General features: G+C 43.0%; 1 protein-coding gene across 2 annotated transcripts in view; it reads left to right on the top strand.

The window, feature by feature from the left end:
• Nucleotides 1–14,128, top strand: part of NUCB1 (nucleobindin 1) — a 137,393-nt gene extending 123,265 nt beyond the window's left edge. For both annotated transcript variants that reach the window (XM_078655132.1, XM_078655133.1), the window contains exons 11-13: nt 6,131–6,301; nt 10,634–10,748; nt 11,220–14,128. In XM_078655132.1, coding sequence (XP_078511258.1) covers nt 6,131–6,301; nt 10,634–10,748; nt 11,220–11,329 — 396 coding nt within the window. In that variant the 3' untranslated portion in view covers nt 11,330–14,128. The remainder of the gene's footprint in view (nt 1–6,130; nt 6,302–10,633; nt 10,749–11,219) is intronic.
• The last annotated feature ends 470 nt before the right edge of the window (nt 14,129–14,598 follow it).

Raw genomic sequence — 14,598 nt, forward strand, 5'->3', positions numbered from 1 at the left:
CTCTATGGTCTCCAAACATTCGATAAATTCGCCATCAACAGATTGATCAAAAAAATCATTCAAGTCATCTCCTCCTTGTGACAATATTTCATTATTGGTGCTGTCAATTTCAATCAATGTAGTGGAATCATTCAAGTCATCTCCTCCTTGTGACAATATTTCATTATTGGTGCTGTCAATTTCAATCAATCTAATGAAATCATTCAAGTCATCTCCTCCTTGTGACAATATTTCATTATTGGTGCTCTCAATTTCAATCAATGTAGTGGAATCATTCAAGTCATCTCCTCCTTGTGACAATATTTCATTATTGGTGCTGTCAATTTCAATCAATCTAATGAAATCATTCAAGTCATCTCCTCCTTGTGACAATATTTCATTATTGGTGCTCTCAATTTCAATCCATGTAGTGGACAATTCAAAAGAAATTGCCACTGTCTCTTCATTGTGAGCCATTTTATTTTGAAATTGCTTGCTGTAAATTGCAGAAAAAAATAATCACTCATTTATCGTTTTTAGTAATACATAATATAAAACTAACTTTATCAAGTATTTAGTATAACAGAAGGACTGCAAATAAATAACAGAAAACATTTTTCAAATTATCTTAAAGTGTACAACATAGTTCCCCTTACAAATTAACAACTCACCTTTTTAAAAGTAGGAGAAGTGTTAGTACTGTGTAAATCAAACACCAGAAATTCACCACCAAAAATTCCTCACAAATGTACCTCAGACAGTAGTATCACAAAATGGCTGTGGTTTCCTCTCATTTGAGATATATACATAACCAATTAACTTTCATCACACCCAAATACAAAACCAAAGTAACATTTTAATTGGTTCTAAATTTCAACACTTTCAAATGTGTTTTCCCCATGCAATTTTCCATAGGACATTTACATACGTCTACAGCCTGAATGGCTGAACGGAATTACACCAAACTTGGCAAAATGGTACATCAAACCTAAGAGGTCAGAAAGGATCTACTATGCCCCCTTATGGTCATTTGCCCCTTCGCTTTGGCCTCCTCTTGTCTCTCGATCCTACCGAGAGACAAGATGGCGGCCGCCACGGACTGTTTGTAATGTTGACAGACGCCGGAGAACCAATCAGCTTCGCAAAGCTCCGTAACGCGAAAAGTACGCGAAGCGGAGCGCTGTTACAGATATATATCTTTTTCTGAACGTTAATTTCTCAAAATCCACTGGAGCACATATATTGAGACCTAGCAAAGGCACATCGGGCTACCAGTCCCTAATATTTTGCCAAGTTTCGTGCAAATCCATTCAGCCGTTCGATTATTGACATTTAGATACGTCTACAGCCTGAATGGCTGAACGGAATTACACCAAACTTGGCAAAATGGTACATCAAACCTAAGAGGTCAGGGAGGATCTACTATGCCCCCTTATGGTCATTTGCCCCTTCGCTTTGGCCTCCTCTTGTCTCTCGATCCTACCGAGAGACAAGATGGCGGCCGCTACGGACTGTTTGGAATGTTTACAGACGCCGGAGAACCAATCAGCTTCGCTTCACAAAGCTCCGTTGCGCGCAAAGTACGCGAACTGGAGCGCTGCCCGGTCCGCTGTTACAGATATATATCTTTTTTTAAACGTTAATTTCTCAAAATCCACTGGAGCACATATATTGAGACCTACAAAAGGCACATCGGGCTACCAGTCCCTACAATTTTGCCAAGTTTCGTGCAAATCCATTCAGCCGTTCGGGCTAAAAGTGAGGCCAACCGCCCTATGGAAAACTCAATGTTAAAAACACGTTTTGGGACCCCCCTTTTTTCTCGACCCCCCCCTGGACGAAACCCCCCCAATTTTCAGGGGCTGCTCAGAAACAAAATGTGCCATTTTCCTGAAAATTTCAGCCAATTCCGTCCACAAACGCCAAAGTTATTAGACATAGAATTTTCAAAAATCCCATAGAGAAAAAATCCTAACTATATATACCTACTGGCGACCGCCAGTAGGTAATATATATATTAATGTATATTAATATATATAAGAAACCAGCATTCTGGCGTTAGGCTTAACGTACAGTCCAAGGGGAGACTTTGATTATACGACCACGAAGATCGATGTGTTTAAATTCGTGCGCAAACTCAAGTTGAGGAAATACCATAATGCGCACAAAATAACTGAGAGTGGGGCAAATAGCAGTGATCAACCTGTAGACCTTAGCCTTGGCACCCCTGCAATTAGGAATGTTGAAACATCTACGGGATCAGCTCTAACGCAAGAACTCTTTGAGCTTCAAGAGGAGGAATCCTCCTCAGGATCTTACAACTCAATGACACTTGGGGGTGAACCTGCCACTGCCTTATGTACAACACCCTTCAAACCGAAGTCGAAATTTTGTCCACTCATGATAAAAGATAATGTGGATATATTTCATGACAAAGTGGCACTACAATTAAAGGAGCTACAGATTAAGAATGCCCACAGAAAGAAACGCTTCAACTACAGGGACAGTGAATATCATCAATTAATCAAAAAGCTGAGTGCAAACAAAAATGTGGTGATACGTCAATCAGACAAAGGGGGTAACGTGGTCTTATGGCCACGTAAGATGTACCTAGAAGAAGCCCTGAAACAACTGAATGACAGGGACTGTTACAAACGTATTACGCCACAGGATGCTCTACAGGCGAGGAACACAATATATTCAACATTGATAGCCTGGAGGAGCAAGGGCCTCCTCACTATGGATGAACTTAAATTCTTGAGGAATGATTTCCCGGTCACACCAGTCATTTATTTCATTCCGAAAGTTCATAAGTGCTATCAACAACCTCCAGGTAGGCCCATAATTTCGGCTTGCAATAGCCTGTTGGAGAACATGAGCAAATACATTGATTTCTTTTTGCAAGATTTTGTGAGAAACCTGCCATCTTTTATTTTGGACACTAGTGACTTATTAAGGAAACTAGCAAAGTTCCAATGGAATACGAACTATATATTGGTATCTATGGATGTCACCTCTTTGTATACCAGTATATTTCATCAAGATGGTATGAGAGCAGTACAGCATTTTCTTGGGAAAAGACCAACCTGTTTCCAAGATCATTCTAAAATGCTGATAGACATGATTGCAATCTGCTTAGAGAACAATATGTTTTTGTTTGCCAAACAGCTTTTTCTTCAGACCAGGGGAGTGGCCATGGGGGCCTGCTTCTCTCCCAGTTACGCCTGTTTGCACATGGGGTACTGGGAGGAGCAGGTCCTGTGGCAAGAACATTTGGCCATTATGACCACCAAGGTCAAACTGTGGTCAAGGTATATTGATGATTTGATTTTTATTTGGGAGGGCACTGAGACGGAGGTGATTGATTTCATTGAGAAACTGAATGATAATGATCTTAACATCCGTTTTACCAGCAATATCAGTGCAACCTCTATAGTGTTCCTTGATGTTGAGATTTACGTCCAGGCAGGCAGCCTTCAAACTAGATTGCATCGAAAGCCCACTGCGGGTAACACATTGCTGCATGCTGGGAGTCATCATCCGGCACACCTGATACGGAGCATACCCTATGGGGAGATGCTCCGTGTCAGGAGGATCTGCAGCAGTGAGGAAGAGTGCCGGCTGGCACAACTCCACTGTAAATCTCGTTTCCTTCTTAGAGGCTACAAATCAGAGGCCATTGATGTGGCAATTCTTAAGGCCAACAGAACGGACAGATTGTCACTCCTGGGCTCAGGAGGGACTAATTCAAAAGCACAGGTTAAGGACTCACAAGGGGTAACAAGGATGATTATGGGTTATAGTAACCAGCATAATAGCATCTACAAAATCATCAAGGAGAATTGGTCCTTACTGTCTGAGGATCCTATTTTGGGTCCAGTTATTCCAAAATTCCCCAGTATAGCATACCGCAAAGCTAGGTCAATGAAGGATAGCTTGGTGTCTAGCAGTCCTGAGGTGGTGATGGGAACTTGGCTTAACGAGAGTAAGGGCTTTTTGAGGTGTTCGAGTTGTAAGGCTTGTAAGAATGGCGTTAGCAAAACTGAAGTGAAAACACCATTGTCGCCATTACCAATCAAGATTAAACACAAGCTCAACTGCAAGACAGAGTTTGCAGTTTATGTTTTGGAGTGCCCTTGTGGGCTGAGATACGTGGGCAGTACGAGGCCTCAGGTCCACAAGCGCATTCTCCAACATTTACGAGCAATTTGTAACGTTGACACCTCATATCCAGTTGCCCGGCACTTTGATAAGTGCCATGGCAAAGAAGCTTCCCTCTTGTCTTATTTTGTGATAGATTGTGTTCCTCCCCAGAGGAGAGGAGGTGATAGAGAGTCCCTGTTGCGGAAATTAGAAACGCGCTACATTATTCTTCTAGATACCAAGGTACCACAGGGCCTGAACACTAGGGAGGACTGCCACACCTATCTATAATGAATTCTGTCCACTGTTATATGTAACTTAGGATTACATTGCCTTTCTGTAGCTGTATTTGACCTAAAACTTTATCATGTACCCTGGACGCCTCTCCATATCATTATGTAACTGATTTTAATCACATTGTATGGATTATCACTAATTTTCACTTTATGGTAGCACTTTTTTTCAGCCATCTGTATATATATCAATTTAGATATATTTTGCACAAACTTTGCTATTTGCACATTAGTCAACTGTACTGCATACGCTACACATGGATTTAGTTACCAATATGGTCAACTACATATAAACCTAGGAGTGAGTTCCACCATCAGGACATGGTTTTAAATGTTAATATTTATGTTTTTAACTTTTATATGTCCTTTTGAGCTTTTATCAATTATTGAGTAACCATTGTGATTTGATGTGTTAAAATGAAATTTTGGTAATAGGGAATCCATAGGAATTATCAATGTGTGGTGGTAGTTTGTATTTTGCAACCAGTTGTACAGATATCAATTGACATTATTTTGTTATGTGCAATAGTGTGCAAATCAACAGCATTCATGCTGCAATTTTGAAAGACATGTGCGAGTTAACTTATAACATCATAGTAACTCTACTATTTTTGTATCATGTGATGGCTATTATGCACTTTAAAAGGGTGGCCAGCCCTCGTGACGTTGTCATGTGAACAAGGCTACGTTTTAGCCGAAACGCGTCGTGGCGGACTGGTGCTGGGTTTAAAACAATAAAATAACTTTGCACCGCATTTTGGGTCTCGTTGGTTCCAGTTCGTTTGTGTGGCAGACTGCAGCGCTTGTGGACAAAGGAGCTTGACATACCTCATATATATATATATATATATATATATATATATATATATAACAATACAGCATACAGTGTGCATAAAACCATTCAAATGTTTGCTGGCTGCTTCGTAGAAGGATGAGCCTAGAGGGAGAATTTTCTGCTTTGAGATTAGCTTAGAAGAGGGACCAGCCACCTTGCTCCTATGATGGCAGAACATAGTGTTGAAGGCCTTGCTGCTATGATAATGTTTCAGTACAATGAAGCAGATCTTTTTGCTCTGAGGAAAGAACTGCACTAAGCAAGTGACCTTGTTTTTCTCAGTATTTCTGAGAAATCCAACCTTGCTTCTTTAATAAGAGGTTACCTTTAACGGCACGTTCCTCAGAGGACAGGATGGAGAAATGCAGATCCTGATGTGGCCTCTGTAGAATGTGATATCTGTTGGCCAGATGGAATATGGCTTTGCTATCAATCCAATGGCTTCGGGATATCACACATTCTTGCCCAGGTGACTGTAAAATTCCTCTCCTTTAGAAGGGAAAAGGTAAAAATGTGCAATTATCAGAAAACCCATTGAATCATTGCCTGCTCTAAGGTCCCTGAATCTGTATTCCTCTCCATATGCCAACCACATAATGTAGCATTTTATACTCCACATCTGCATAATTTACACGACTAAGGACTGACAAACGGCTTCTCCTCTAATTTGTGTTGCTATAATCGCAGCCTAGTCTGGAAGTCTTGCACTTGTGCATCCTCATTCACAGCCTACTTCTTTCCTGTCACCTCTAACATCCAGGTGACCTCTTATCTGGGCATTGTACTGCACAGAGTATTATTGAAAGGAAGTGCTTGTCGTTGGTATGTACTGAGCAGCGTTCTTTGTGGTGCATCCATGTCCTACATTTTATCCTTTCAGACTGTGGAGGAACAACCGATTTACACAGAAGAGGAACTTCGCAGATTTGAGTCAGAACTTGATGCACAGGAAAAAGCTATCAATCAGAAAGCAGAGCAGCTGCGACAAGACCATGAGCAGTTACAGCAGCGCCAGTTGGAGCTAGATGCTCAGAAGAAGGAGTACCAGCAGGTGAGGGAGATTGATGTGCTGATTGAAATTCCGTACCCTCCCTTTATCCTTGCCCACAACCTTCAGGACCAGTACCCACCAAAACCCTAGGTTAAGTGCATTTATAAAACTGTAGTATTCTCTGTTTGGCACTCTTGATCACTTAAGTCCCCACAATCTTAGATTAGGAAAATATTTCTGTGCGCTTAGGCCCCTTGTGTATCACATTAATTTCTGGCTCCTGCGATTGGCATTTTCCTGGTACGTCAAGTTCAATCTCTTTTATCCTACAAAGTTTTTTTTAAGTTAGAGTCTTAAAGGGGACTGATCTGTTAGAATCTATTGACAAACTGTTTTTTTTAATTACAGTGGGCCATTCATATCCCATCAAGGGGTAATTCTTTTAATTGCCTTTCCCTATCTAGTATTCCATATAGTACTTTGTCGTCCAACTCTGTCCTTCCCCACTGGTTGGGATTTGACTACCCAGGTGAGCAGGAATGGGAACCTTAATTTAAACACTTTCATTTTAAGAACTTTGCAGCACTGGAGCTTAATCGTCACTCCCCCTGTACGTTCCACACCTCTGTGTCTGATGCTGATAGACTCCTTTAAGGGAGTACACTGGCCATAGAAGCTCTGAGGCACATCTGTGGAGGTCGTTTTCGACTGGTGTCTTGGGATCTGTTTGTGGCTCTGCAATTAGGTCAAGTAGACAATCTCCACAGTTGACTGCTCTCTCTTGCACACTGGTTGAAAGGCTTCCGCGGTAAATAGTGTGGGAGTAAGAACACAGAACAGTCAAACAACAGGCAAAATAACTTTCTGTTCAGCCTTGTGGTTATCTTAGTAAAAAGAAAGTAGTTTAATATCGGAGTAAAACAAAATGCTACGCCGTTCGATTGGAGGTCTGCTTCAGGTTTACAATCTTGTCTACGATTCCTAGTGAAGCATTCCACTCCTCCCATTCTAGACGTTCTCCTTAGGTCTACACTGACTTATACAAAAGCATAGGCATAGATTAGGCACAGGTGCAGTTCACTATTGAGTACCTGATTGTATAACTTGTAGATTAGTTTAAACCAGTCTTTCCAAAAGAGTTCACACCGACAAAGGTTAGTGTTCGCTTAGAGGTACATCTCTCATGAGAACAGTTCAGTCTTTCATGTTTCCGCCCTGTTTTGCCTTCTCAGAGAATACTGGCTTGTGCAGCGCTGGCGGATGCGCTTGTTGTATCTGTGCCTTCGGTGTCTGCTCCAGTGATGAGGACCAAAGTTAAGGTCTCCCTCAGGACATTGGTCGCTGGGGGTGGAGCAGCATGACCGGCCTGCTTGGCATGCCCTCCACTTTGGTAGATGCACCCTCTGGGGCGTGACAAAAGAAGTGCTTGTCTTCGACAGTTGCTGCCTCTGGACTGAGAACAGTGTTTCTGTGGCAAGGACAGATTCCTCATCAGGTACAGAGTTGTATGGCAGCAACATTACTAGTCCTGTGCAAAACCGCAGGAGTGCCAAATGGCACAATGATGCTTTCAGGCTTGATTACTTTCCCGGGTCCACTCTGGGAGACCAGGGCACCTCTTAAACCATTGGTCAGCTCCAGCTTCGCTCCCAGTGGCAGTCAGCTGCTTCTGATTGTTTTTTTACGACTGCCACACAGCTGGGCTTTTCTTCCTTGGCAGTCGCCTGCATCCAAGGTTAGAAAAGATTAAAAAAGAGACCGACTACAAATACCTTAAGGGAGCTCCAAACCTCCACACCCATGTCTGCAGTGTGGAAAAAGCAGGCAAGGATCGGCTCCTGGTCTGCACTTTCATCCAAAGGTAGGTGTATCACCAGCAGTACACTTTTCAGAAGGCAAAAGGACCCAAGTTCATTGGCAGGAATAGATAGATGCCAAGGCAACTGATGAGTCCTAAGCAGTGATTCACCTGACGCTTCCTACCCCTTCTCTATCCCCCTGCAGCACCTGCCAGGGAAAGTTTGAGGTTCTTTCTTCCAGAATAGGAGGGAATAATCTCAGACAAATGGGTGCTCTTGGTGGTCGAGCAAGAGTACTGAATTTCACACCACATGACTAATAATACCACTTCATTGTCACATACTCTGTCAAGAACATCTGCAATAGCTACAATAGGAAGTAAAGGCCCTCCTCAATAAAGGAGCCATCAACCTTGTGCCCTCCTCACCAGTGTATTCAAGGAGCCTATTCCCTTTACTTCCTGATCCCTAAAAAGGACGGAACACTCCTGCCAACCTTGATCTCAGGCCACTGACATGGTACATCCTGTTGGAGCACTTTCACATGACCACAATGCACGAGGCCATCCTGCTGCTCCACATGGGGGACTACATGGCCGCTCTCAATATCAATGACAATTACTTTAACATCTCTCTACATCTGACGCATCACTGCTACCAACCCTTTGTGGTAAGTGGCCGACACTACCATTTCAAAGTGCTAGTGGTAATAGCTGAACACCTGTACAGAAACACAAATCAGATCCTTCCATATGCAGACAAAGGAGTAATGCCTAGCACACACTCAGACGATAGTGTCTTAGTTCCACCAGTTGGGTTTCCCCATCAGTGCCTAAAAGTCCCACCTCCAGCCGCAGCAGATTCAGCGTTTTTCTAGGATCTGTTCTAAACGCGGTCATGGGGAAATCCTACTCCAACCACGAGAGGGAGATGAAATTTAGAACCTGCTGCATCTTTTTCAGACAGGATGTTCTTGCATAGTAAGGTAAGTAATGAAACTGTTCAGAATGATGTCTCATGCATTGCATTTGTACCGCATGCACGGCTGTGCATGCATCTTTGGAGGAGTGTCTAGCAAGGCATTTGTCGCCAGCGAAGGGTCACTGGGGACATCTGCTGTTGGTACATCACAGGGCTCAGTGAAGGGGCAGATCCTCCACTAAGGCAGTGGAGCGTCACCCTACTGCTCTGTGAGCAATTGGCAAAAGGAAAATGATAATGAACGTTATTATCATTTTATTTTTCCATCTGTGTCTCACCCTGTTCGGGCAGGGATACACGTCACTGGAACAGTTGTGTCACTCTCTTAAGTTTTCATGAATGTTTAGCCGGCCGTCTCGGCCTGGCCAAAATGTCATGCGCACTTTGCATGTTCTCCATCCAGGCTGTATTACAGCCTGGGTGGAGAACATGTCCAGGCCCCCAGTCCCTCTGTGAGCATGGAACCAGGGTGCTCAGACCAATCAAAACGCTGCTGTAAGGCAGCGTTGTGATTGACTGGGAGCCTGGGTGCTTCATGGTTCCTGCTTCCTTCCTGCTGTTGAAGTGAAAGAGGACCGAGAGCCAGCGGCCGGTGTGCAGCTAAGTGCTATTTTTTTCCCCCATTTAGCCACCACCTCCGCTGCACCACCCCCATTAAGTAGCAGCCGCCACTGGCTCAATGCACTCTTCTATGGTAGAACCGCAATCGTGTGTTGCTGAGCAGGCCTTATCGTGGCCCACTTCTGCAGGTGACTGACACAAAAGATCCCTTACTCATGATGTGGGAAGCTCATCTCAACTTTATGACTATGCAGGGCTTCTAGATGCCACAACAACAGAGTTCCCACAAAATTACCTGGACCTCATGGCAGTTGGTCTAGCACTCTGAGCATTTTACAGTTCATTTGTGGCCAGATAGTCTTTGTAAAGACAGACCACATGACAGTGATGTACTTCATCCCAATGTTGGGGCACTAGATCACCCCAACTGTCAGCTCTGGTTCAGAAGATCTGGATCTGGCCATTTAGAACCGCATTCACTTCCTGCCGGGGGTGGATAATGGCTTTGTGGACCTGGACGTATCAACAAGTACACAGATGGGAGATGAAATGAAATGCTGCAAAAAGTACTTTTACTACAGGGGTATCGCTTTGGTGGAAATGCATCAGCAAAGCATTTTTTCAAGTACGTGCAGTTTGGACCCTGGTTCCTGCCTCAACATTTTAGTAAAGCTTGGGTGGGTATTTACATCTGAAAATCTTTTGATATCCGGTGAGAACTGTTGTTTTTGTAGTCCCTCGCGGACATTCTGTTTGAGGCTACTAAACATGCCCTATATTTAATAGCGGTTTTTGACCTTCAGAGCCCTTGTACTTTGCAGCAGGAGATAGATTATTTTCCTTCAGTTGGCCTACCGTATACCTTCTCTACTTCCTTAAGGTCATTACGGAGTCTAGCACATGTAGTGATGTTTTTGTAGTAAGAAGCGATGCCATGTTAGTGTGTAGCCATGCCCATGCCTCTATCACCCACATCAACCTTTGAATATAGAAGACTGATCTCATGCCAGAATTGTTTAGCGAGGTTCATTGTTTTTGGTGTCCCTTTTAGGCTGTCCTACAGATGGAACAGAGGAAGTCACATGCTGTAGAGGAGCAAGGCAAGCCTGCAGGACCCCACGGGGAGCTCAAATTCAACCCACAAGAACCGCATGGATCTCCTAAGGGTAAGAGCCACACTCCCAGAAGAGTGTCATCCACAGTATAAACTAATCCTTGAACATAGGAGGTGGGTGAACTGAAGGATAAACTGGGTCCTTTATCCCAACTGCTAATTCTGCTTCACTCACTACTGTGGCCCTGTGGGGGCACATACTCTTCTCTACAGTTGGCCTCCGCATTTGGGCTCCAAAGCTCCTTAAAAAATCATACCAGGGGGCCTTGGCTCTATAGAGCTCCCTCCCTATCTGAAATTTGTTAGGAGAGTTCCTGACAGATGCACATACGGGAGTCTCCCTGATTATTACTCTTTATATAGAAAGAGTTTAGCAGCACAAGATGAATGTATATATGTACCTTGCAAGGAGTTGGGCATACAGTAGCAGGGGATTGCTTTGTTTGAGACCGTGTCTGCTTGGGAATGGAGAGTTTGTGCTTTAGCTTTTTTATTGACCGTTTTTTCCCTCTTGTTTCCATAGAAGGACCTGGTAACCCAGGCGCCGCGGCTGAGCATGCACCAGCAGCACCCAGACCGGATCATCAGGAAGCCCTGCAGAAGCAGGTGGCCCAGAATGACATCCCACTCTAAAAACAGCAGAACCTGACAGCACCCCAGACACGGTCAACCCCCACCCCCCATCATCACGGCTCAAGTGTTGAGGACATGAGAACACTCCATCCTCAGTCCGAATGTTGCCTACATAAAGAGTGTGTACTGTTTTTCTGGTTTTTACATATTCTGTCAACTAAAACTGGTCTAATCATTGATGCAATTTAAAAAAAAATGGAAAGAGAAATGAAGATGTGCACGTGAAATACACCCCACTTCCACTGTGCAGTTGGATGCTTGCCCCCATCACCCAAGCCCAGGATGCTGCTTCATTGACAGCATCTCAAATAGGTTTGCCCTTTTGAAGTACACTGCGCCTGCATATGCTTCTAAAAAACCCCTTTTTGTGTCCACTTAGCTGAGCATCATCTTTTATTTGCCGAGGTGAAGCATGTCTCTCCTGCCTTCTTCCAAGAGTTTTTGTTGGCTCTCAATGTGGGCTCTTCTTTCCTTGGTCACAACATGGACAGGGATGGTTTAAAAACCATGATTAAATGATCATAGAGTGGTATGAAAGATACCAACCATAGAAAACTGCTGTGGCCAACAAGTGTGTTTTTTGCGCAAACAAGAGAACAGGGCTGTTTTTTTAGTGGTGGCTTATTGTGTTTTTTTACTTGGAACAAAATATAAAACTAATTTCTGCACATGACCTGGGGGTCCCCCTGACTCCCAGTATATGTCCAGTCATTCAGGAAGTTTAGGATCGAGGGCGACCTCTGTATCTCTCAAACTCACACTCTTCAAGCCGGGTCTAGGGAAAGATAGACTTGCAAACCAGATTACTGCTTTAAACGCCTTATAATTGAAGATGGTTGCTACCTTCAGTTCTGCACAGTAAACTATCCCTGCATATAACGTGCTTGTAGATCATTTGTATGCAAAGAGCGGTTTATGTAGAAATAGTCATCAAATCATATTGTTTTCTCTCCCCAAAGATCAATGTAGCCTTGCCAAGCGCATGGAATGCCTGGCCCCCTCAACGGAAACTGATAGTGCTTCACTGCCTGCAGGTGTACAAATCAATTGAATTACTGGGGGCAAAAACAAGGGGCAAATGTGTTGGGCACATTTATTCGACCAGCTCTTCGTATTGTTAGTTGGTGTGTAATTAATGTTATTACTATGGGATCTACACTTACTCGGATGACAAACACAAAGTAAATAATACAGTGGAAAGGCCTGTCATTTGTCACTGACCATTGTTCTCTGCATGATGCGCACTTCTCTCATTGCCGTGGATCTGGAAAGAGGTGCGGCTGCCTTTGAACCTTGATTTCTGAATCGTGGGCAGGTCTAGGAGCATCATGACAGTATAAGTTTACCTCTTGTTGATCGCTCGCTCCAAAGTCACCAAATCTTTTTTTTATTGTACACTGAGTGTTTAAAAGTCAAACTTCCCTGGGGTTGAGTGTGTTCACATAACTCAGACAGCTGTACCTCACTAAATGTGCCTTGCACTCCGCCTCATGTCATCTGTATACTTTTTTTAAGAATGGAGATATTCCGGAATTGGTTTTCGAAACTAATGACTTCAAAATCACATATTCTTATGTTGCTGCCAGGTTGATTGAAAAGACAAGGTAGATGGACTCAATAAAACAACTCTAAACTATGTCATTGCAGAACTCCTGAATTTAGCCGAAGATACGTGTGTAGAAGAGCAGTAAGACTCCAAAAACTCATGGAACATAAAAAAGATCATTATCGGTCACAAAGTGTTTTAATTTTTTTACATACAAAAGACTCTTGTGAGGCAAAAGTGCATAGTGGCACGTGCTCGTAAGACCTATTTAATAGAAAGAATCAAGTATCACTTTTCTTAATAAGTCGGTGAAGTGATGTTCCTGAGGAGTACCAGGACACGGTGCGCATGGTCCTATAGTGCCATTCCATGGTTCGGGATGATTAACAAGGCTTAGCTGTGTGTAAATGAGAATGGCAAATTGGCACTGCAAGGCCATAATACACATTAACCTCTATGTATTATTTTTTAATATAACCTGTAAAATAAATTATTTATTTTAGTACTATAATTGGTCGAAAATCCATGCTTCATAGTAATGACGTCCCTTCTATATACATTTTCTGTAGTTCACACGCATAACATCTTTTCTGTCTATTCTGAGTTTTCAAAGTGTGCAGTTTGTTTCACTGCCAGTAGTCAAACGTAAGTTTTTCTGCTGCAATACTAGGCTGTGTGTTGTATTGCTGTGACTTGACAGGCTTTTTAAGGCCTTTCCTAGAAGAGAACTCTCCTCTAGATTTGTAGCACTGCAGCTTAATAAAACCTGCCAAAGTTATGACATAGAACGTTGAACCATGGTTTGTTGACCCCTCCCCTCCCCATGCCCCTAACCCCAGTGCCTTCCAGCAGTGTTTCAGGGTAGTCGTCTCATGTTCTAATTTTAAGACATGTATTAAATTTGACTGAAATTATTTAAATGCGTCTTCAATCAGCCACATTTTGTGGTTGACTATTGTGGTTATTTTACTCTGCATATGAGGGCTAGAAATGGGACTGTGGTAGAAGACAGGTCATGCTCAAGGAGAACAGAATTTCCCCAAATGTCTGAATCCAAAGATTTCTACAGGGTTGTTAGTCGGCTTGCCTGTTTCAAGTGGACATGTGCCTCTCTGTTCCTACTGATGGGGAAGAGCCTACGGACCACCAAAGCATGATGCAATAGCTTTGGATAGGTGTGAGCGCTGTGTAGCAGAGAGTTAATGTGTTCTGTGTAATGTTGATTACTAAATAAAATCCAACCTTCACTACAATGGAAAGTTTGTTTCTGTAAAATGAGTATTGACATTTGCACTTACTTATACAAGCAAGGTAAATCTGTGCGTCTGAGTAAGACTTTATTTCGCCATGCAACACAGCAATGTCCATCAAAGCCAAATATCCTGTCTATGGTGCAAGAATCCATTTTATCCATTCAGTACCACTGCAGTCTTTGAAGTGAGACAGCACCCTGTATAGACACTACCACAATTAATATACAAATAATGGGAAACACCACTCTGCCTGGTACAGCGAAGTGTAGCTGTGATTGGCAGTCTAGATGTTGGACTTGTCCCTTTTTGCAGTGTCATCTCAGAATTGTTTGCCTTCCTCTTGTATTTTTTCTGACCGATCTGTGGTTTTATGACTCTGGGCACTTTATCACTGCTGATCAGTGCTAAAGTGCATGTGTTGCTATTATAAACTTGGTAAGATTGGTGGTCACCTATTTGGCACATTTCTT

Source organism: Lissotriton helveticus, chromosome 7 (genome assembly GCF_964261635.1).
Source record: "Lissotriton helveticus chromosome 7, aLisHel1.1, whole genome shotgun sequence".
NCBI lineage: Eukaryota > Metazoa > Chordata > Amphibia > Caudata > Salamandridae > Lissotriton > Lissotriton helveticus.